The 25,953-nt window shown below is 33.0% G+C and overlaps 1 protein-coding gene across 1 annotated transcript in view; it reads left to right on the top strand.

Moving 5' to 3' along the window:
- The window catches only part of LOC105323145 (transmembrane 9 superfamily member 1), a 31,888-nt gene extending 17,869 nt beyond the window's left edge, over window positions 1–14,019 (top strand). The window contains exons 9-15 of the mRNA XM_034453521.2: window positions 1,250–1,397; window positions 3,660–3,785; window positions 4,641–4,733; window positions 4,992–5,102; window positions 6,076–6,238; window positions 9,013–9,204; window positions 11,462–14,019. Of these exons, the coding sequence (XP_034309412.1) occupies window positions 1,250–1,397; window positions 3,660–3,785; window positions 4,641–4,733; window positions 4,992–5,102; window positions 6,076–6,238; window positions 9,013–9,204; window positions 11,462–11,663 (1,035 nt within the window). The 3' untranslated portion in view covers window positions 11,664–14,019. The remainder of the gene's footprint in view (window positions 1–1,249; window positions 1,398–3,659; window positions 3,786–4,640; window positions 4,734–4,991; window positions 5,103–6,075; window positions 6,239–9,012; window positions 9,205–11,461) is intronic.
- Window positions 14,020–25,953: the final 11,934 nt, after the last annotated feature.

The following is a 25,953-nucleotide window of genomic DNA, read 5'->3' as shown; positions in this document are numbered from 1 at the left end:
CAGGGATATGAAACATACATGGAACAGCCATATTAACATGTTATTTAGATAGCTTCCACAACAAAAAATGTAGTGCCAGAAACTTTGTGGAGAAATATCTTTTTTATTAAAGAGTAGATATAAATTAATGATTGTTTTTTTTAAAAAGTACATATCAAATTGGTTACATGTATGTAAGATTCAAAGCCTCATTTAATCTTACAAAAATAAATATACTCAAAACACATGGGAGACGTTTATATTTGTGCTCATGGCGCATAAATTAGCAAAGTGTATTCATAGAAAATTGAATGTCGCAGATTTCCAAATTACTGAATGTAAATATAGTGAGATGAAGAACTACAGGAATGGCTATAGCTATAACAGAACACTAAATGATAAATCTGGCGTTTATGTTTTGTATTATTGCTCTTGGCTTTGACTATTTTGAGCAGATGTCTTGAAATTGGACGATTCAAGTTTTTTGTATATAGGTTGTGAGAATGGCTGTCTAAATATGGCAGCTGGTTCCGCGCTCTACATCCAAATAAAAAGGATGATGTTAAATACAGTAAACTGACCAAAAAATAAATTTCATAATTTCAGATTCATTTTTATTGTACTTCACTTTGATTTATATACCCTCATAGCATCCCCTTTTATCCCAGATAAAAGAATTGCATGGAAGATATGCATCATTATTTATGATAGGAATACACTGGTTACACTAATTCCCATAGACTTTTAGCTTCGCCTTACATCAGAAAGTATTTAGTTTACACAAGTGCAATCAGGTACATTTTTGTCCTCTACCAGGTCAAAGTATTTTATCAAAATTTATTCATAAAAGGAGAAAAATGTACCTCATTGTGCTTATATATACCTTTTTATGTCTATAACAAACTGATGTTTTCTTGGTGTGAACTGGCTTTACCTTTCAAAATGGTACTTGTCTGAACTACAAGTGATATTCACTTTGGTCAGCGGCCTATATGTCTAATAAGCTCAAGACTATCCATGCCATTTACCTTCATTTATGCAAATACTTTTTTTGTAAATTGTAAAATAAAAGATGTTATTTCTGATTGCTGTTTTCCCTCAAACGGTGAGATTTTGGCAGCATTTTTGATGTGTTTTATAAAAGATGTAAATGTTATTATATATATTATATAACTATATTGTGGTCAAGACACATGTCGAACAAACATACTTTTTATTGTTATTGCTGATTGTATATCTTCAACATTGTGATCTCTGATGTGTGTTTCAGACTCGAGTATTAAAGAGTGACTTTGCTCGATACAATGTGGATGATGATGAAGCTGAAGCACTTGATTCGGATGAAAATGGATGGAAGATCATCCACACTGATGTTTTTCGGTTTCCTCCTCACAAAAATCTGTTTTGTGCAATATTAGGTAATGTTTTTATCAAGAAAAAGTTCCACTGATAATTAGTTACAACTTGGTACTGGATATTGTTTCGTTGGTGGTGTCAATGTCATGCATCAGATTTGCCACAAAATGGTATGAAATATCTTACCCAGTGACACGATTTTCAACGTTCGAAGGTCATGGTCATTTATAGACTATACTGGTCTTCTATAGAAGAAGATCTCTATATAAAACTTTAGAAAAATACCCAAAATAAAAAGATAAAATTTATGAATATTCTCTTTACTAAATGATAGTCTACAGCTGAACAAATCATATTTTAAAATTTTAGGTTTATCTGATGGTTCATTTGTTGACCATTCAGCCTCCGTAGATCACCACTTACTGGTGTGTTATGTTTGTGCATTGTATAATTTATAAAGGATAGATAGAATAGCAATTTTGGGGGGTAAAAAAAACACTGAAATTATCAACAATTTATTTAAACAGTCAGAATACTTGGTTAAAGTCACTGGAATGCCCTTTATACTCTTAAAAGTTCACAAACTGCACCACCATTTTTATATCATTGAATAAACAAGCATGACAGATTCAAATAACATGCCAATATATCAGGATGCCCCGTTTACTTTCTGGGGAATTTCCAGGGGTTTATCTACTTTTCCAAAGGAATAAGAGTATAAGTCTCAATAATTTCGGAACAGCCCTGGTATGTATGAATATCATTCAAATTTCTATCCCTGTCAATCTGAAAGTGAATGAAACGGAATTATGTGTACTGTTGTGTTGGGATGCAAAAGCAAGAATTTCGCAGCAATGTTAAGGCGTTCCGGTGTCATATAATATTTTGAACCCCGCGATATATTGAACCTGGGTTCAAAATATCGCTGCGATATATTGAACCCCCCCCATAAAATATTGAACCCAGGTTCAATATTTTATGGCCGCGATATTTTGAACCCCCCTCTATTTTTCATTGCTATTGGAGAGGGGTTTCAAAATATTATGGCCGCGAAATTTTGAACCCCCTCTCCAATGGGAATTGGAAATAGGTAGGGGGTTCAAAATATTGCAGCCATAATATTCTGAACCCCCTCTCCAAAGGGAATTGGAAATAGGTAGGGGGTTCAAAATATCGCAGCCATAATATTCTGAACCCCCTCTCCAAAGGGAATTGGAAATAGGTAGGGGGTTCAAAATATCGCAGCCATAATATTCTGAACCCCCTCTCCAAAGGGAATTGGAAATAGGTAGGGGGTTCAATATATCGCAGCCATAAGTTTTTGAACCCCCTCTCCAAAGGAAATTGGAAACAGTACGGGGTTCAATATATTGCGGCCATAATATTTTGAACCCCCTTCAAAATATTGCAGCCATAATATTTTGAACCCGGGGTTCAATATTTTATGGGGGGGTTCAATATATTGCAGCGATATTTTGAACCCGGGTTCATAATATTGCATAATATATTGAACCCGGGTTCAATATTTCGCGGTATCTAAATATTATATGTCACCAGCATTGCTACTTTATCGTAAAGGTCTAACTGACAATTGACAGGTAATTTAAATTGCCTTATTTTCCTGATGACCCCATACATAGCCTTCTATGCCTGTTCAAATAGATGTGGTTTTGCTTTTCTGAAAGACCCTGAACGTGAAAAAATAATTCCAAGGTATTTAAACTCTTTCAAATTTTCAATTATTTCATTTCTGAAGTAAATTCCCTTTTTATCATTGGACCTTTAGAAAATACCAATATTTTTGTCTTATTTATATTAACCGTTAACTTCCATTGCTCACAGTATGAATAAAATTTGTTCAGAGCATTTTGTAAATCATCAGGTGTTTCAGCAAGAGTTACAGTGTCATCAGCATAAAAAAGAGTACATAGTTTAAAATACATACACAGTTCATCCTCTATAGGTTTAGTTACACTATGTAATCCAATTATGTTTTTATCAATCAAAACTTTGTATTTGTATTATCCGACTAAAAGTTTTTATTCTATCTTAAACCAAATGTTATTCTAGCTGCTCTGGAAAAAAATCACATATTCCCCTGGTTATATTGGTAATTGGGGCTTGGCTTATGTTCTCGCCAAGCATTGACAATTCGCGTAATTGACCCCATCCCAGATAATAAGTATTACCCTTTTAAGCGAGACTTTGTTAATGAAATTAAAGATGATGAAAGCATGTTTGCATGAGCAGATATAACATAGGGTCAATTTATTCAATATAGACAAGAATGTTGAGTTTTTCTGTTCCTTTTTTCCTGTTCCTAGGTGTAGGGAGCCAGTTTTTAGCCTTGGCTACTGGTATAATGGTCATGGCTGTTCTCGGGATGTTCAACGTTCACAGGCACGGAGCCATCAACTCGGCAGGAATTGTCCTTTATGCCTTCACGTCATGTAAGTCATATTTTTTGGGGGGTGCAATATAAAAATGAATGAAATTTTTTGACACTAGATAAGGAATCTGACATAATTTGACAATCTATATTCTCCCATTTATGATGAGAATTGTACTTGCTCATTTTAATTTGTGTTAAAAATATTTATATAATTTTATTTTATAATTCAATATGTGAAATGGATTTAATATGTACAGTAAACAGGTATTTGTGCTTATGAAATTCCTTTGCAATTAGCAGTGAAAATAAGGACATACATCAGAATATGTTTGCATGACAAGTAGCATAGACATATAGCATGACTGCATGTGTAATATCACAACACAACAACCTATTTTGGCCTTTCTGACATTGACATTAAAAAAGAAAAACCAAATTCAAATGTCATCTAGGCAGCCATGACAAACCTAACTTCTACTTAATATGCATTTGAATATACATATAGAAAAATTTATGTAATATTATGTAAGTAAAGAATCCAGTATTATTACTGGAAAAAAGATGATGCCAACTATTATGTACCACAGGGGAGAAAATACATGTACATTGTCATTTGTGTTTCAAACTAATTGGAAGAAACTAAGTTTTATTTACAATTCATTCCTGTCCAGTTAGGTTTATACAATAGAAGTATTTCTATGGAGGTTATGTGTATGATACAGTAACTGCATAGAATTTAATTGCTCTGCAAGCTGCAGACTGCCTTAACTTACACATTTTGTCAGATTGGAAGATAATACAACGTTTTAACATTCACTTTGGTTAAACAATTGATGACTGAAATTGAAGTGCCAAACACCTTGAAATTGAGTAATCTCATCTTTGAATGTTTTAATTATTATTTTACTTGTAGGCATAGCTGGATATGTTGCCACAAATACATACAGGAAACTGGGTGGAGAGAACTGGGTCTGGAATATAAATCTTACTTCCTGTCTGTTTGCAAGTATGTGCTATGTATACTGGACTGTAGCATTTTCATGTTTCCAGGACCATGTTGTGTCATGCAATTGTATGCTAAATAGTTAGATAGTCAATTTTGGATTTAAATTAAATTATTTAAGCCTTTATTTTAATGGGATATGAACTGATTGCTACAATGCACTAGTTTGAAAGAAAATGTAATAAAATAGCATAAAAAACCCCAACAATTTTTAGGCATTAAGTTTTATAATCCAGATAACATTTATGTCTTTTTCCCCAGTGCCTTTCTTCTTGATCTGGGCAGTGATAAACTCGGTGGCTTGGGGCTATGGAACCACCCAGGCCCTACCTTGGACCACTGTTGTCCTGTTGATGTGTCTTTGGATGTTTGGTAGGTGTCTGTAATAAGGTATCTGCCCAATATGTTGCAAATTTTTGGGTTTTGAAATTGATCATGTTTCAAAAAGAGCCCTCTTTGATATGGATCATGATTTTAAAAAAGTCCACTTTGATATGGATTATGACTTTAAAAAAGCCTTCTTTGATATGGATCGTGATTTTTTAAAAAAGGCTACTTTGATATGGATCACAATTCAGGAATAGCCCTCTTTGATGTGGATTGATATCATAATTCAAGATTACATTCCTTATTTAATCACAAGATCACAAGAAGCAACCCTCACAGATTTAAAACTTGGGTCTGCGCTTTCATTTTCCAGGCAGTTTTGAACTTCATCTATGTGAAATTATAACCCAAAAAAAGGAGCTCATGATAGTGATTCAGGAATAATCAACTTTGATATGATTCATGATTCAAAAAGAACCTACTTTGATATGTATCTTGATTTAGGAGAAGCCCACTTTGATATTGATAATAATTTAAAATTATCCCTATTTGATACACTCATGATCAGGAATAGCCCCCTTTGATATGAACCATGATTTAAGAATAGCCCACTTTAATATGGATCATGATTTAAGAATAGCCCACTTTAATATGGATCATGATTTAAAAATAGCCCACTTTAATATGGATCATGATTTAAGAATAGCCCACTTTAATATGGATCATGATTTAAAAATAACCCACTTTAATATGGATTATGATTTAAGAATAGGCCACTTTGATGCAAACCTTGATTCTATTATTTACTAGTTTGTGGGAAAAGACTTTTTTCAACTTGCGAAAATAAAGGGTTAAATTGTTTTAGGTAGTAACTATTTACTATATTAATTGTTAAATTTTTTTTACTTCTACTGATGGGTAACTCACCATTTGCTTCCAGGACAAGGACAAATTGAATGGTTTCTTTCTTCAGATATTTTAAATCTTTTAAAATTAAAATAAGGAAGTATTTTTTCAGTTGGATATCCCTTGACTGTAATTGGAGGGATTTTTGGGAAGAATTGGGCACATGGATTTGATGCTCCCTGCAGAACCAAGAACATAGCGCGGGAAATTCCGAGTGTTCCGTGGTACAGATCAGCATTCGCTCACTGTGTGGTCGGGGGGTTCCTGCCCTTCAGGTAAGCAAGGTCATCAGCTCAAAACCTGCAGACGATTGGTTTATAAATACCATAGTAAACATATATTTAGAAAAGTGTTGGCATATGAGGAAGGCAGTCTTATTTAAATCAAACCATCTACTATATATTCCTAGTGGAAGGTTTGATTTTAATCAGACTGGCGGGGGAGGTTACTAAGAATACAAAGTGAATATTTTTACAAAGTAAAATTTCAGGTATTTCTTTGTAATAACTATTTGTATGGGGTTTGTATGCGGGATTGAATAATTATCAAAATGACTGTGTTATTCAAAGAGCAGTGGAAAGCTATGTTTGGTGATAGAATTTTAAATGAAACTCAAGTTTTTTATATATATATATATATATATATATATATATATATATATATATATATATATATTTATTTATTTATTTATTTATTTATTTAAAATGTTTAGCTCAATATATGAATACCATTTATGTAATAAATTTTTGATATTACACTGTGTGTTCTTACGTCACATGATGACATAATTAAACATGATTAATTCTAGGCGGATAGTAGGCGGATGATGGACATAGAATGAAAAAATAACAAAGAATTCAGTTAAAAATGTAGAGTCATAAAATTAAATTTGTCTATTTATGAATAAAATGAAGTAGCATTAAATGCTTCACATTTAATTTGAAGCATTTAATGCTACTTCATTTTATTCATAAATTGACAAAAATCCATTTGTAAAGTTGTTGACGTCTTGTAGTAAATGTAATGTAATATTAGCAGAATAGATAGAGGTTTAACAGAAAATGTGGTAAAGTATGTGATAAAAAGAATCTCTCATGATTTGCAATGGTATACAAATTTTATCTAACATGTTCTTTGTTTTCTATCCCCTCGTCTATTCCCTTGCCTAGGCTTGGGGATAGAACACGCTCACTCGTTGGATAAAAATCAAAATACATTTGATAAAAATTAAAATATGATCGCAAAATGTGTGTTTGTGTATGTATATGTGTGTATATATGAAAGTGCTATGCAGAAATTATATTTTGTACAGAATTCTATTAGAGCTGCAGCAGCATCTTTTATTAATCTATCTAATTGTTACCCCAAATTATCTAATTGTTACCCCAAATTATCTAATTGTTACCCCAAATTATCTAATTGTTACCACAAATTATGTAATTGTTACCAAAAATTATCTAATTGTTACCACAAATTATCAAGTGATTACAATTCTCAAATACCATTTTTTAGTATAATGTGTATAGCTATCTGAAGAAAATATATGTTTAAATCGCACTTGAGCAGACCTGTGCTCTATACTTCCAAATGCAAAATATAGAGCAAAAATGAGAATATTTTCATATGTTTGCGAATTTGCAGGAATTAGGTCATTTTGGTGATGTCATAGATAAACAGCCAATGAGCAATGGTGACTAAAATCAAGACTAAAGTGTTAGGCATCCTCTATACAATGATTTGTGAAGATTTGATTTTTATACGATACTATTTAAAAATTGGTTGAAATCAGAGGCAGATATTTGACCATACCGCACACAGTCCTTTATTAGACTTGTAGTGTTAATATTACATTGAACTGTTCAACCAACTGCTCAGCTTAATGGCTCCATAGAGACCTAGTCCTTAATGGTAAAGAGATTCGAGGCACCAACGCACCAGAACAACCAGTTTTTTGGTTTTTTTTCTCTTATCTGTTCTCAACTTGTATATTAATTCCATTATATCCATTGTGGCCATTGAAATTTTAATAACTTCGCAAAATGCATGGATACTCTTTAAAAATGTCTTTCTATTTTATTTCATTTATAAAGGTTGAAGACTACAAAACATTTTAATGATGAAAAAAATACTTACAGGATGAGGATCAACGAATCCTATGTTTATTGACGTATAAGTTATTCATGATCTATTATTTGCTGTGTATTACTTGCTTATTTGTTAGAATCAATTTGTCATATGCTATAACAAATAAATATTCTGAAACAACAAATCAGTAATAGAGCTGTTGCTGTGATTATCTGGCTCATTTGGTATTTGTTTCACATCCAGTCTGCTTATTATACCCCACTACAACAGGCTCCGAGATATATAATGTTTTTTACCCATCTGTCAGCTAGTCAGTCCATCAGTCCTGTTTTTTTTGTAATTCACCATCCTGTAGCCATAGATCTCCTTTCTCCTCATATTGAAAGTTAAATGTTATTTAATGTTAAATGTTATGCCCCTGGGCCATGCCCTGATATGTTGATTTCATTTTGAATTTCCATCCTCCAACCATGTACCGGTATTTTATTCTTCTCTGTGAGGAAAATACCCTAGATGGCTGGTTCTAGTATGTGTCAGACCACTTTAATATGGATTCTTACATCTTTATATAGAAAGATATTTCCAAATGAAAATCAAACGCATTCTTTGGTGAGTGATATAGGCAGTAGAACATATGAAAAAGACTTGTTTTGAATTTCTTATGGGTTTTGATATGAACAGACTTGAATATATGTATAATTATACATGTATATGATATTTTCTGAGATATTATTTCAGTTCTATAATCTAGTAATTTTTTATGATCCATCAATTATTGACTTGCTATAAGAAATTGATAATAAAAGATACTGCTGCAGCCTTATTTAAATCTGCTTCTGTATGTACTTTTGATTTTTGTTTTCAGACTAAGTCTTCTTTTGTCATACTTTCTATATAAGAACTTACTTGTATTGCACTGAAGAAAATAGTGTTTAAACAATTTTTCAATTTCATTTAAATACAGTGCCATATCAGTGGAAATGTATTACATCTTTGCAACCCTCTGGGGTCGGGAGCAGTACGCCCTCTATGGAATTCTTTTCATCGTTTACGGAATTCTGATTGGGGTTACGGCCTGCATCTCTGTGGCCTTGACCTACTTTCAGTTGTCAGCTGAGGACTATCGGTGGTGGTGGAGGTCGATTTTCAGTGCTGGGTAGGTATCTAGGGCTAAGTGTAACACTCCCTCCTCTTGAAATCATTTACTGCACTAAAAGATTTTTTTCTCGTTTATCACTTTTCCAGGAAAATATTTTTACTTTATGTAAAATATATAATTTGGGCTCAGGCATTTACTGGTATTGAGGTGCTATTTCAATTTTGAAAGAAAAAAAAATTTGAAAGCTATAAGGGCAGAATTTAGCACTTTGATTTTCGATTATTTCTCTATAATCTGTGATGAAAGGAAAATTTTAATATATACCAGTCAATGAAGGTAGCGATATTTGCAGAGAAAATTAACATAAACTACTAACATGGGTAACGATGTACAATGTACAATGTACATTTCCATTTCTCTCTGTAAAACATTAATCAGGGTATTCGATGTATAACATCCACATTTTGTACCCAATAAATGAATTGTCCGATATTCTTGACTATTTTTGCATTTTGAAGTTGTTATCAAATTAAAATACTCCACAAAAGGAATTTTCAAAATTTTGATGATTGTCCAATAAATTTTACCTTTAATTTTACATTGAAGTCTACATGGTAAAACATGTTGTATTATGATATTGTAAAAAGTAACTTGAAATTCATACAAATATCTTGGTGAATATATACATAAACTTTTTAGCTCACCTGAGCTGAAAGCTCAAGTGAGCTATTCTGATCACATTTTGTCCATCGTCCATCCGTCCGTCCGTCTGTCTGTCCGTCCATCCGTCTGTTTGTAAACTTTTTACATTTTCGACTTCTTCTCCAAAACCACTTCGCCAATTTCAACCAAACTTGGCACAAATCTACAATTTGGTAGAGGGGATTCAAGTTTGCAAAAATAAAGAACCATTTTCTCTTTAAAGGGGAGATATTTAAGATTTATTGAAAATTTGCTGATATTTTTCAAAAATTTTCTCAAAAACCATTTGGCCAGAAAAGCTAAAACTTGTGTGGAAGCTTCCTCAGATAGTGTTTATTAAAGTTTATTCAAATCATGGTCCCTGGGGGTAGGACCACTATGGGAGGGGGGGGTGGTTGAAGTTTTACATAGAATATATAGAGTAAATCTTTAAAAATCTTCTTCTCAGAAACCAATCAGCCAGGAAAGATGAAATTTAAGTGGAAGCATCCTCATGAAGTGTAAATTTCAAGTTTTGAAAATCATGAACCCCCCCCCCCCCCCCAGGGGTAGGGTAGGGCAACAATTGGGGGTCGAATTTTTACATAGGAATAAATAGAGTAAATCTTTAAAAATCTTCTTCTCAGAAACAAATTAGCCAGGAAATGTGAAACTTGTGTGGGTGCATCCTCAAATAGTGTAGATTTAAAGTTGTGATAATCATGACCCTCGGGTGTAGGGTGGGGCCTCAATGGGGGGGGGGGGGTCGAATTTTTACATAATATATAGAGAAAATCTTTAAAAATCTTCTTCTCAGAAACTAATAAACCAGGAAATGTGAAACTTGTGTGGGTGCACCTTATTATAAAGCTCTTTATAAAACTTTGATATTGGGGGCAAAAAATCCATAATACCGCACATTGTCCTTTGTTTACTGTAGAAACAGAAATATTCGTTGAGGATTTAATTTCGTTATTTTCGTTGGCAGTATAATCCGTGACGAAATTTTAACCCAAGTATTAATGAATACAAAGAGATTATGATATGATTAAATTAAATGCCAACGAAATCTTATTTTGGTAAAAACAAGGAAATCTTGACCCAATGAAAATCTGTGCTTCTACAGTATTATCCCTGCATTATACATTGAATACCCTAAATGCAGGCATATATCAAGGAGTTAATGACCCTGCTAGATTTTTTAAACATCTTATAATCATAATAATTGATGCCCTCCAAATACAAGTAAAGGTGTTGTCTGTTTGTTGAACCCCATCTAGCTGTTTTTGATGTCAGACAATCGTTTTTATGTCTGTGCAGATGCTTGTTATTTAAAGAAAAATCAATTATAATATTGTTAATGAGCATAATCCCTTGTTATGAACCATATGAAACAAACAGTACATGATGTAGGTGAGAGACTATGTGACCAACTTGTACCGGTAAATATCATTGCTCTAGATCTTTAGCACAGCAGAGCTTATGAACAAGATACTTGATTATCTTATCTTTAATTTCACTTTCTCTCAAATATTAAGATGCTGATATTCAACTGATTGATATCTCTTTCAAATTTGTTTTTATGTGAAGCAATGTTGAAAACACTGACGATTTTGGTCTATTTTACTTTCAGGTCCACTGGCCTTTTTGTGTTTCTGTATGCTCTGTTCTACTACTTCAAGAGGTCCAATATGTCGGGTGCCTTACAAACAATTGAGTTCTTCGGTTATACCTTTCTCACTTGTTATGTATTCTTCTTAATGCTGGGAACTGTTTCCTTTTTTGCATCTCTGCATTTCGTGCGATACATTTATGTAAATTTGAAAATGGACTGATTGGGAAAAATATCAAATACAAGCCTCAAGACCTTTTTCTCTTGAGGAGGGAATTGTTTATAGTCAGCTACACTACTGAGACTCATTTAAATCTGGTTCATAGTTTAAGGAGACCGGCTGGTCAGTTATTGATCCATGCAGGTGTCTTTAAACTATGTGAACTACCGCTACATTAATCACATTTAACAACGTAGTAAAAATCACTGATTATTGATTTATCAAGCTAAAAGTTAAGCAATTTCTTTGTCTTGAGGATGAAAGATGTTTTAAAAATCAATCCTGTTAGCGTCATCATAAATAAGAAATGAAACATTCACTGTCAACCTTCATACACATAGCTGAGGCAAAATAAGTAGGTAAGATCAAGCCTGAAGTCTCATTTGGATGTACCATATATCTTGTTTGTCTCTTTTTGATCAGTATTGTCACTAATTTTTTTTATTTGCATAAGTTATGTTTTGTGATGATAAAAGGTTTTATATAGTACAGATTGACCAAAAAATTCTGTTTTATTTTTGAGATTGTGAAATGATCAGGAAAAGTTAACATACATGAAGCATATGCAGTAGTTGCTTTTCACTTAAATTTTCAAATGATTTAGCTTTGGTGAGGAAGTAAATGTTATTGTCAAATGGGACCAAGGATTTAGATTCAAAAATGATTGTGTAAAATTTATTTTGATTCCGTTGAATAGAAATACATGCAATACCATGATATATGATTTTTGTGAAAGAAAGAAACTTCTTTTTTAAAAAAATACATAGTTTATCATTTTTTTGATAGGATAAAACTTATGTTTTTATTTTAGAATGGGTTGAATAGTGATTCTGATGCATGGTAATGATGATGAAGTTTAGTGTATTTTCAGACATTCCTCGTTGAGATTTATGTAATTTCAATTCATCTTTTCGAATTATAAATACTTATTGAATTATATAGGAATTGTATAAAATAGTCAGTACTTGGTTTTGAGTCATAGTCTTCGTTGATAGGAGTTAAAGTTTTTCTTATCTGTGCTGATGAAGAATACATTTTTGTATCATAGCAATACTCTGTAAATTAAAAAAAACTGTATTGAAAAACACAAGAGGTTATGAAAACAATCCAAACTGAAATATTTTGATCTAGATATTAAAATATATTAATTAATTTATTAGGATAACAATTAAAGTGTCTAAGATCAAGTTGTTTTTAAAGGTATTATGTATGTTAATATGAAAAATATATTTTCAAAGTTATTTTGCATGTTTGACATGACTGTGTTGTTGTGATTTGAATTGATATTTTTTCTACTGGAAGAAATGTTTTGGACCTTTGTATACTGCAAATTGAAAAATTAATGAATAGAGAAATATTGATCTAGAGGTTAAAAGACATATACTGTTGATGTCTTAGTTGCTGACATCTTGTTAACAATTGTTGCACATTGTTGGATGTTTGTAAGCGTTTTTTTGGACCTTATCTATGTTTTGTTTGGGCTCTGTGTTAGTCTGTCCATATTGAGGTAATTTATTTGTGCATAATGATATGATGTGTTTGTTTGTGCAGTAAAACATGGTTATTACAAAGCTCCCAGGTCAAGAGTTTTGATTTGTTATATACCGGTACCATGAGGTTAAACTACAATTTAAAGATAAGGTGTATGTGTGAACTTGTTATAGGCATGTTTGCTGGAACTATGTTTTACTGTATGTTTTACTGTATAATGTGTAAATGTTAAAAGTGGACAATGTTTGACTACTTTCAGATTTGAATGTGCTTTGTGTAAATGCATACCCCCTGCACAGATATCATATGATGGTCATATTTGTTTAGTTTTCAATGCAGAGAAAGTGTTTTGATTTAATATAGCAACTTTTCTTTATCTATGAGGTGGAATGGGACATTTTGCTATATTTATCATAATGAAAGTACAAAATACATGTATATTCAGACAGTTATAAATTGAGCCTTTCAACGTTTTCAAAATTTTTGAAGATTACAAATTGGAGGCGCCCCATTCTGCCTTATAATTTTTATTTCCTTTACATTTTCCCCAATCAAGTTATTAGCACAGATAATCCAATGGTCTTCACCTATCCTATCTTGTATATCATCAATGTATGATGTATGTCTGCACATAGTATTTGCATATATATTGATTTTACAAAAATCACTTTGTATGTTACAATTTTTAAGTGTTTATAATTATGCATTATTTCAACATGTACTACTGCTTCTGTTTAGATCTACATATAGAACACGTGATGTTCATCGGGAGGATATCGTTGGAAGTGATTCCTGTTACCCAAATTGTGAATCAGAATAACGTTTGAATTGTTTTGGGATGTCTGTTCAATAAATTTACTATATGATTTGCTATTTATATTTTATTGTACATGGAGATTTGATGATAAAACGGCAATTCATCAATCAGAGAAGGATATGCAAAACTTACACTTAAATGATGACCAAAATTGCAATCGTCTTTACATTTTTAAAATAAATCATTTGCAAGTCTGGTATAATCTTAAATGAATTTAAATTTGAAAAAAAATAATCAATCTTATTCAATCAATTTGACATATATGTCAAACTTACGAGCAACATATTCATGATGTTTTAAAGTCATTTGAAAATCAGTTTTTCCCTATTGGGGGAAACATTGAATGTCATCCAATGAATTTGACTAAGTGAATTTACTTACATTATTTTTACCAAAACTTCCAAACGTATACCAACTGATGACCGTGAAGAAAAACTATTTTTCAAATCGTACACGAATTACCACGATAAACTTGGCCTTGGTAGGCAAGAAGGTGCATCCTATCGGATCCTATCACAGAGCTACAAGTAACCCATAACTCAAGTCAACGTCAAAACGTTGCTTCCACTCTGCTCCTATCAGAGAGCTACACCACGTATCCAGTAGCGTAAAGCTGAACACCGCTCGTAAATAAGCACCGTCACACGGATACCTTGTATATAAAGCCCCTTTCACAATTGGCGCATGAGCACTTTACAACATTTCGCGATCGAAATCTTTTGGTTTCGCACGAGCTATTGCATACGTTGCCCGAGCTCTCTCGTTCGTTGCATGCGTTTTTGTGGTCGCATCTTCTCCTCAAAATTATGGACATACACACTATTCAGACGCGACCAAATGCGATCCAAATTATTGCAATGCAACGCACGAACAATGGAACGAATGTTTTACAACGTATCGTGTCCTTGCAAGAGCGATGCACTATTTTTTAAGATAGTAAGATAAATTGCAGCTGTTTATGCGTGTGTTGTGCGACCATGAGACTATTGGTCAACGTGTCTCATATAAGTTTTCAATGTTTTACTATCATTGCAAGATTTATCGGTTTTAGTTTTCATGCTTTGTCACTAGCATATACTGGATACATGGTTATTTTCGCCTATTATTTTCGCTTCTACTTACAGTTTTGCCTCGTCTTGAATTCGCCCCAATTATGTTGTGATAAAAGAGAGATAATACGAGACATTGGAATTCGGCAAGTCTTAATCCGCTCACTGACAATAAAGAGCGAAATAATCGAAAATAAAACGGGAGCGAATACCTCTTATACAGTATACTCAGTATAAGCATATCTGTTTCAGGCCACAACTTGATTTTGGCTGTTGCTTCTGTCATCTTCTCTTGCCTTCAACTATTTCTACTGAAGAGCGTCGGAAAGGGGTAGTATATACCAGTACAAGTATACCCACTCTGACTCGTACAAGCATTCGCACGACGAAACGTATGTTCGGATGAGCGTCGCTCGTCCTATCGCATCGGCGCGCGTTCAATCGTCCGATCATCTGGTCTTTTGTGCGATCCAATCGCATTATCTTACAACACTCGCTTTCATTATACAAAAGTCGCATATGGACGAAAAAAGATGACGATGATGAAGAATGGGTTCGTTAAAAATGTCCATACTTTATGAAGTTATTTTCAAGCAACATGAAGCCCGTAAACAATACAATGCTGTTAAACCTGTTATGAAGTAAGTCATATACTAGTATATCATTAAGCATTTATATATATATATATATATATATATATATATATATATATATATATATATATATATATATATATATATATATATATCACTAATGTTTAGCTCAAAATATGGATATCATTTATGTAATAAATTTTTGATATTACACTGCGTGTTCTCACGCCACATGACGAAATAATTAAACATGATGAGCTCTAGGCGGTTGATTGACATAGAATGACAATGTAACAAAAAATTCAGTTAAAAATGTAAAGTCATTTATGTAAAGCATTTAATGCTACCTTTTTTCATAAATTGACAAAAATCCATGTGTAAAGATGTTGTCGTCTTGCAGTAAATGTAATGTGTGCAGAATAGACTGAGGTTTAACAGAAAATGTGGTAAAATATGTGATAAAAAGAATCTCTCATGATTTGCAACAGTATATGAGTTTTATCCAACTTGTTTATTTTCTCAATGGCCGATAGCGGCTGTCACTTTACACAAATGTATTTTGTGTAACGTGTACAGCATTTTCACTGAAACTTACTGACACATTACACCTACAAGTAAAAGTGTACAAAATGTACAATGTACACTCTACACCAACGTTATGTGCGTAAAGTGTCAGGAAAAGTTTCATGTACACAGATGGTAACAAGTAACAATATGGAAAGAAATGTTCTTCTTTCTCTTCCCCCATATCGGTCCCCCTTTCCTATTTTAATTGGTTCATAAATCATCTAGTCTTAGTTTCAAGACGAATGTGTTTATTGGATTCACAATAGCTTATGCGAGAGACTTGAACATTCTGGAGAAAAATCTTAAAGTGGAGCATGTAAGTTACTTATTTTTAAATGTTTAATTGTTTAAATTTGAATATAATTAATAAATACAATTTCCAAATTTATGCAGAATTGAAAACAAAGAAGGAAATTGTCTATTTTGTTTGTAGGTCTTCGTGCATTCCAATACGTAATTCGGGGGATGATAATGAAACGATTGTTTTCTTTCCTATTTTAAAGGACCGTTCCTTTGACAATTGGTGACTTTTGTAAATACTGCTTGGCGTTTAAAAATATTTGCATTCCATTTTGTCCACTATATTATTAATCACAGAATCTGTATTATCAAACAAAAACTTTACAATTCACTTTATTTTTTAAATAAGATATAAATTTTATTTGATACCACCTTTAGATGTAGAGTGTACATGAAACTTTTCCTGACACTTTGCACACACAATGTTGTTGTAGAGTGTACATGGAATTTTGCAATGACACTGTACACTTTTACTTATAGGTGTAATGTGTTAGTAAGGTTTCGGTGAAACGTTGTACACGCTACACACAAAACGTTAGTGTAGTGTGGCGGCCGCTATCGGCCATCGCAGTTTTTTTTAATCCCCTATTCTATTCCCTTGCCTAGGCTTGGGGATAGGAAACGCACAACTCGATGGATAAAAATCAAATATGATCGCAAAATGTGTGTAAGTATGTATGTGTGTGTGTGTGTGTGTGATACGCAAAATTATATTTTACCACAAATTATCTAATTATTACCCCAAATTATTTAATTCTTACTACAAATTATGGAGAGATTTATTTGTTATAGAAGATGACAAATTGATTCTAACAAATAAGCAATTAATACACAGCAAATAATAGATCATGAATAACTTATGCGTCAATAGACCTAGGGTTCTCCGATCCTCATCTTTAAAGTATTTTTTTTTTCATCATAAAAATGTTATGTAGTCTTCGACCTTTATAAATGAAATAAAATAGAAAGAAATTTTTAAATAGTATCCATGCATTTTGTGAAGTTATTGCAATTTTGGCCACGATGGATATAATTGAATTAATGTACAAGTTGAGATAAAATTAGAGAAAAAAAAACAAAAAAAACTGTTTGTACCGGTGCATTGGTGCTCAAACCTTTTTACCATTAAGTAGTAGGTCTCCATGGAGCCATTAAGCAGAGCAGTTGGTTGAATTGTTTAATGTAATATTAACACTACACGTCTAATAAATTTATCTATATAAAAGGCAGATTTATGGTACAAACAAAAATGTTTAGAGTTATCAGACAATGCTGAGGATTGGAGGTCGTGAAAGGCTGAACTTTTCATAATTTGTACGACCTTCAAAATGTTACTGCTTATCAATCAAGCTTGAAACAGTACTTCCCAGTTCAGTTGACATGATCATCTGAGCGTGATCTTGCCAGACTGTGGAGTTCCTTTTTCTAGCAATTAAAAGCATTAACTTTGATATCTCCCACCATGTAGTAAACTGTACAGATGGTAGTTTTAAATTAGATGCATAAAGATAATTGAAATTAATTATGAGAATTAATCATTAAATAAGTGAAATTACATGATTTTAAATCTAACTTGGTGTGAATAGATTAATTCAAGAAGGATGAGCAACTTCGGAAGATATCGAACTAAGAATCTGAAGAGTTTTTAAGGCAAAGTAAGCAGCTACTTCAAATTTATTTGCTTTCAGTTCCACCACTGTCACACTAGGGCTGCTTAATGAAAATTGCAGAATGGCAAGGTGGGCCCAGTAGAATATCCTACAGTTCTGCAACAATGCAGCAGCATCTTCATTCTCAATGTGATGGCAGCACTTTGAGCATTCATAAAGTATGGGCTCTAGCTCTGCGTTCTGATAAATACTAGGTAGAAATATAATGTTTTGCCACAGTGATAATTCCATTGCGCTTGCACAGATGACCTCTCGGAGTTCTTTGGGAAGTCTCTCCATCTCTATCGCGTTTTCACTGGACATCTGCGGCATTTGAACATGTTTTTCATTTTACTGAGCTCACGTAGCAACAACAAAGAGCTGTTGCAGTGATTATCTTGCTCATTTGGCATTTGTTTCACATCCAGTCTTATTATACCCAACTACAACAGGTTCCGAAGGATATCATGTTTTTACCCTTCTGTCAGCCAGTCAGTTAGTCCGTCAGTCCTGTTTTATTGAAATTCTCCATTCTGTAGCCATAGATCTCCTTTCTTCTCATATTGAAAGTTAAATGATATTTAATGTTAAATGTTATGCCCCTGGGCCATGCCCTGATATGCTGAGTTCATTTTGGATTTCCTTCCTCCAACCATGTATTTTATTCTTTATGTGAAGAAAATATCCTAGATGGCTGGTTCTAGTCTGTGTCAGAACATTTTAATATGGATTCTTACATCTTTATATAGAAAGATATTTCCAAATGTAAATCAGACACAGTCTGTGGTGAGTGATATAGGCAGTAGAACATATGAAAAAGACTTGTATTGAATTTCTTATGGGTTTTGATATGAACAGACTTGAATATATGTATAATTATACATGTATATGATATTTTCTGAGATATTATTTCAGTTCTATGATCTAGTAATTTTTTATGATCCATCAATTATTGACTTGCTATAACTTTGATATTAGAAGATACTGCTGCAGCCTTAATCTGCTTCTGTATGTACTTTTAATTTTTGTTTTCAGATTAAGTCTTCTTTTGTCATACTTTCTATATAAGAACTTACTTGTATTGCACTGAAGAAAATAGTGTATAAACAAGTTTTCAATTTCATTTAAATACAGTGCCATATCAGTGGAAATGTATTACATCTTTGCAACCCTCTGGGGTCGGGAGCAGTACGCCCTCTATGGAATTCTTTTCATCGTTTACGGAATTCTGATTGGGGTTACAGCCTGCATCTCTGTGGCCTTGACCTACTTTCAGTTGTCAGCTGAGGACTATCGGTGGTGGTGAAGGTCGATTTTCAGTGCTGGGTATGTATTTAGGGCTAAGTGTAACACTCCCTCCTCTTGAAATCATTTACCACTAAAAGATTTTTTTCTTGTTTATCACTTTTCCCGGTAAATATTTTTAATTCATGTTAAATATAATTTGGGCTCAGAAATTTACTAATATTTAGGTGCAATTTCAAATTTGAAAGAAGAAAAAAATTTGAAAGCTTTAAGGGCAAAATTTAGCACTTTGATTTTCCATTATTTCTCTATAATCTGTGATGAAAGAAATATTTTAATATATACCAGTCTATGAAGGTAATAATCTTTGCAGAGAAAATTAACATAACCCGCTAACATGGGTAACGATGTACAATGTAAATTTCCATTTCTTTCTGTAAAAACATTAATCAAGGTATTCAATGTATAACATCCACATTTTGTACCTATTAAATGAATTGTCCGATATTCTTAAGTATTTTTCTATTTTGAAGTTGTTATCAAATTAAAATACTCCACCAAAGGAATTTTCAAAATTTTGATGATTATCCAATAAATTATACCTTTAATTTTACATTGAAGTCTACATTGTAAAGTATGTTTTATCATGATATTATATATATATATATATATATATATATATATAAAAAATTGAAATTCATACTAATATCTTGGTGAATATATGCATAAACCTTTTATTTATTAAAATATGAGATAAAAATGAATCATTTACCGCAGATTATCAAATTATAGTTTTCATTATAATTAATAATTATAATTTTCTTCTTTTCACCAAAAAAGTTTGAGGTGTAAAATTACCAGCTTTTTAGGTCACCTGAGCTGAAAGCTCTAGTGAGCTTTTCTGGTTACTTTTTGTCCGGTGTTTGTCTGTCTAGCTGTCTGTCTGTTTGTCTGTCTGTCCGTCCATCATTGTGTTTGTAAACTTTTTACATTTTCGACTTCTTCACCAGAACCACTCGGCCAATTTCAACCAAACTTGGCAAAAATTTTTTTTACATAGGAATACATGGAGTAAATTTTAAGAAATCTTCTTCTCAGAAACTAATCACCAGGGAAATGTTAGACTTGTGTGGAAGCATCCTCATGTAGTTTAGATTCAAAGTTGTGATAATCATGAGCCCTGGGGTCAGGTTGGGGCCACAGAAAGGGGGAATTCGATCTTTAAAAATCTTCTTCTCAGAAACTAATTAACCAGGAAACTGAAACTTTTGTGGAAGCATCTTCAGGTAATGTATATTCAAAGTTGTGAAAATCATGACCATTGGGGCTTTGGTGGGTTACAAATAGGGGGGTGGGGGTCAAATTTTTACGCAGGAGTATATAGAGTAAATCTTTAAAAATCTTCTCAGAAACTTCCCAGAAACTTATCAGCCGGATGATTCTTTTAAATTGTGTAGATTTTGGCCCTTTGACAAATCTTGTGTGTCATAAAAGGGAATAATGATAATAAAAATATCCAAGGGGAAAATGGATTTTCATTTATACAGGATCTACATGTATTATACAACATTGTCCAGATAGTTTGTATTATGATTCAATTAAGCTGATTTTATCATACTTGTTGTTCCTCAGGTGAGCGATGTGGGCCAAGGGTCTCTTGTTATATGTTGTCAGTCATGTGAATTCGGTTCATTTCACTTTCATTATTATGTAGCAACACACATTCAACTAATTTTGAATGATAAAAATTTGTTTATTTAGTAAAATCCCTGCATTATACATTGAATACCTTAAATGCAGGCATATCAAGGAGTTAATGACCCTGCTAGATTTTCTAAACATCTTATAAGCATAAGAGCTGATGCCTTCCAAATACAAATAAAGGTGTTTTCTGCTTGTTGAACCCCATCTTACTGTTTTTGATGTCAGACAATCGTGTTTATGTCTGTGCAGAAGCTTGATCTTTAAAGAAAAATCAATTATGATATTGTTTATAAGCATAATTCTTTGTTATGAACTATGTGAAACAAACAGTACCTGATGTAGGTGAGAGGCTATGTGACCAACTTGTAAAGGTAAATATCATTGCTTTAGATCTTTAGCACAGCAGAGCTTATGAACAAGATACTGGATAATCTTATCTTTAATTTCACTTTTTCTCAAATATTAAGATGCTGATATTCAACTGATTGATATCTCTTTCAAATGTGTTTTTATGTGAAGCAATGTTGAAATCACTGACGATTTTGGTCTATTTTACTACTTGATATTTAAAGGAAAATCAATTATATTATTGTTAATGAGCACAATCCCTTGTTATGAACCATATGAAACAAACAGTACATGATGTAGGTGAGAGGATATGTGACCAACTTGTACTGGTAAATATCATTGCTCTAGATCTTTAGCCCACCAGAGCTTATGAACAAGATACTGGATTATTTTATCTTTAATTTCACTTTCTCTCAAATATTAAGATGCTGATATTCAACTGATTGATATCTCTTTCAAATTTGTTTTTATGTGAAGCAATGTTGAAATCACTGACGATTTTGGTCTATTTTACTTTCAGGTCCACTGGCCTTTTTGTGTTTCTGTATGCTCTGTTCTACTACTTCAAGAGGTCCAATATGTCGGGTGCCTTACAAACAATTGAGTTCTTCGGTTATACCTTTCTCACTTGTTATGTATTCTTCTTAATGCTGGGAACTGTTTCCTTTTTTTTGCATCTCTGCATTTCGTGCGATACATTTATGTAAATTTGAAAATGGACTGATTGGGAAAAATATCAAATACAAGCCTCAAGACCTTTTTCTCTTGAGGAGGGAATTGTTTATAGTCAACTACACCACTGAGACTCATTAAATCTGGTTCGTGGTTTAAGGAGACCGGCTGGTCAATTATTGATCGATGCAGGTGTCTTTAAACTATATGAACTACATTAATCACATTTAACAACGTAGTGAAAAATCACTGATTATTGAGTTATCAAGCTAATAGTTAAGCAATTTCTTTGTCTTGAGGATGAAAGATGCTAAATCAATCCTGTTAGCGTCATCATAAATAAGAAATAAACCATTCAATGTAAACCTTCATATACATAGTTGAGGCAAAATAAATAGATAAGATCAAGCCTGAAGTCTCATTTTGATGTACCATATATCTTGTTGGTCTCTTTTTGATGAGTATTGTCACTATATTTTTTTTTAAATTTGCATAAGTTATGATTTGTAATGATAAAAGGTTTTATATAGTACAGAATGACCAAAAAATTTCTCTGTTTTATTTTTGAGATTGTGAAATGATCAGGAAAAGTTAATATACATGTAGCATGTGCAGTAGTTGCTTTTCACTTAAATTGTCAAATGATTTAGCTTTGGTGAGGAAATATATGTGATTGTCAAATGGGACCAAGGATTTAGATTAGAAAATGATTGTGTAAAATTTATTTTGTTTCCGTTGAATAGAAATACATGCAATACCATGATATGTTTTTTTTATGAAAGAAAGAAACCTTTTTTAAAAAATACATAGTTTATCATTTTCTTCATAGGATAAAACTTGTTATGGTTTTTGTTTTTAAAATGGGTTAAATAGTGATTTTGATGTATGATAAGGGTGCAAAACACAGTTTTCTATATGACGTTATCGCGACGTCATTACATGAGGGACAAGCAAAACTGACCCCTATAAAGAAATGTTGTTAAAATGTGTTACATATATATCTATATATCAAAGGAAAGATAAAATGATGAATTTTGTAAATATTAAAAGATAACACATTTATCAATAAATAATAAGGTGTATTAGACGATGGAAATATGGGGTAAATATGGGAGATAATGCCCCAAATTGCTCTACACCCATTCATTTTTAGCACCCCCTAACACAAAATTGCAACCAAATCAGCCATTTCAAGTTCTAAGCATTTCACAGAGCAAGTCTTAAGGTCTTGTTTTCATGTTATTTTAGGGTACATTCGCCAGCTTTTTAAAGAGCTATATTACCTGCTACTCAAGACATCAAATTCTGCAAATGTAAAATCCGGATGTTTATCGAGTTACCTCCCTCTATATCAGAGACTCACAAAATTAATTTTAAAAACATTTCTGCATATTTTTTACATCTATTCTAAAGATAAGACTATATTCTATGCAACTGAAAATAAAAAAGAAATTATTTCATGTATACCGCACAAAAATAGCAGGAAAATCCCTACCCATCATGCTATTCACTGGGGAAAAACCCCCTGGATTTTATACGAAACTGTGTTTAGCTACCTTAAAGGAAATAAAACATTTCTGTATGCTACTTTGTAATGCTTAGATGCAAAGAGGACAAAATTACAAACATTTTGGTGTATGCAGCATTCAATATAGTCAAGAAATGGCCGAGAAATTGGTATTTTAGTACGACATGTCCAAGACATTGACTGACCCAACAAACAAGACTGAACAGTCAAGAATTCAGAACTGACCATCAACTCACATTATCTCATTTTATCTAATAAAAAGAACACCGTGAATTGAACTGCATGTGTGAATATTGATGACATGCTTCAGTACATATTAAATAATTCCTCCAACTACACATTCTGTTGTTTTAGATTTACATTTGTTGAATTATGAACACATGAGTGATGATTCTATGTGAAATTGTGTTGAAATAAGAGAATGCCTCAAATGTCCATAGAGTGTCATCACACACATACATGTATATACACATACACATACATGTATATACATGTACATATATATATATATATATATATATATATATATATATATATATATATATATATATATATATATATATATATATATTGATTGATTGATTGATGACATGCTATGACGTCACAATGCAAATGCATTGATGATGTCACAATATACATGACGTCATAATCACATACATGTATCATCACAATGTAAACAATCATGAATGAGGGACTATGCTGTTAAATGATTTTCAACATGCCTAGAACTGATAGACACAGGCAAGGCAAAAAGAAGAAAACACGCAAGACTACATTTCTAAAGGGACACCTACCTTGGAATAAGGATCAGCAGCCTATCAGCAGTGTTCCTTGCACGGAGTCCACCTCTGTCAATATCCCTGTGTGTCGTCCGGAGAAAGCAATCTATGACGCTTCAATTCTAAAGTATGAGGGTCCTCCAAATACCCTTCCAGGAAAGCTAAGACCTAAACATGAAAGAAAAGAGGATGAACCGTTAGACAATTCATCAGAAAATATAATTGTTAACTTCTGTAAGTTAAAAGAATTCATTAAATCAAGCATTAGCCATAACTGCAGGCGACAAGACAGTTTCAATGTGGCAATTGCTAAGCGAAAAGGATTGTGTGTATGTCTGCAGGCGAGCTGCACAAACTGTGGTTTTGATACTGGTGTGCATAAACTGTACACCGAGTGTACAAGCAACAAAAGAGGTCCCGCCGCAGGCTGCTTAAATGAAGGCCTTTCTATGGCCACCGTTAAATCCAAAATGGGAGGAACCGACGTTCAGATGTTAATGACTTGTCTTGATATTCGTGCTCCCAGTTTAACTATAATCAACAACAAAATCAATAAGCAATGTGAAAAATGATAGAACTAAATGAAAAATCCATGGTTGAGAATCAGAAGTTTGCCGGCCAAGTGGCAACCTTCATCGGAGAGGGAAACAACATTGATGTCGAAACGGACACGTGCTTCAACAACTGTAACCAAACTGGGTACGAAGCCGGCACGCAATCATTCTGTCCGGTGATTGAGAAGACAACTGGTCTTAACCTCCCAATTGCAATGGCCACTGCGAGCAAACTGTGTTCAAAAATAAACATGTGTACACATGAGAACAACAAATGTTCACTGACCTACAACCCTGATGAGTCTATCTCCTCCAGTGAATCAAAACTGACCACTAAAAACTTGCAAAAGATTCATGATCTCAAAATTGTATCCATAAAATCCTTAACTAGTGATGCAAGCTCTCAAATCAGCAAGGTTGTTAGAGAAGTTGGGAAAAAAAATGAAATCGTTATCAAGTACTTCCAATGTTTTGTTCACCGACTACGCACAATTCAGAAAAAAGTGAAATCCATACAGTTCTTAAAACTCCCGGCCGGTTACGATCAAGACATCTTTCGCCAAAAATTGGCAACATGTATCCGGTCGAGAGTGAGACTCGAACTAGTCAGGATTAAAAAGAAGTACCCAGCAGAGGGGGCTTTTGTGACCAGGGCACTGATGGCTATGAAGAACATTGTGACATGCTTCAGTGGATCCCACACTTATTGTGCAGAGAGATCCCTGGCCTGCAATGCTCACCTGGAGTCCTTCAGTACTCAGTATCTTCCATATGGAAGTTACTTAAGTCTGGTCACAGAAGACCGCCGCAAGCTGGAATCGGTTATGAATAAGTCCCTGACAACTGAAATTTTGAATAAAATTGCTAATCTATATACAACCAATCAATGTGAGAGCTTGCATCACAGAGTTTTTACATATGCACCAAAATCTGTGTTGTTCTCAAGAAATTTTAATGGACTATGTCACTCAGCATGCCATTCATCCACATTTGGAAC

Source organism: Magallana gigas, chromosome 5, assembly GCF_963853765.1.
Source record: "Magallana gigas chromosome 5, xbMagGiga1.1, whole genome shotgun sequence".
Lineage (NCBI taxonomy): Eukaryota > Metazoa > Mollusca > Bivalvia > Ostreida > Ostreidae > Magallana > Magallana gigas.
Note: the sequence above shows the minus strand (reverse complement) of the source record. Positions and strands in the feature narration are given on the sequence as shown.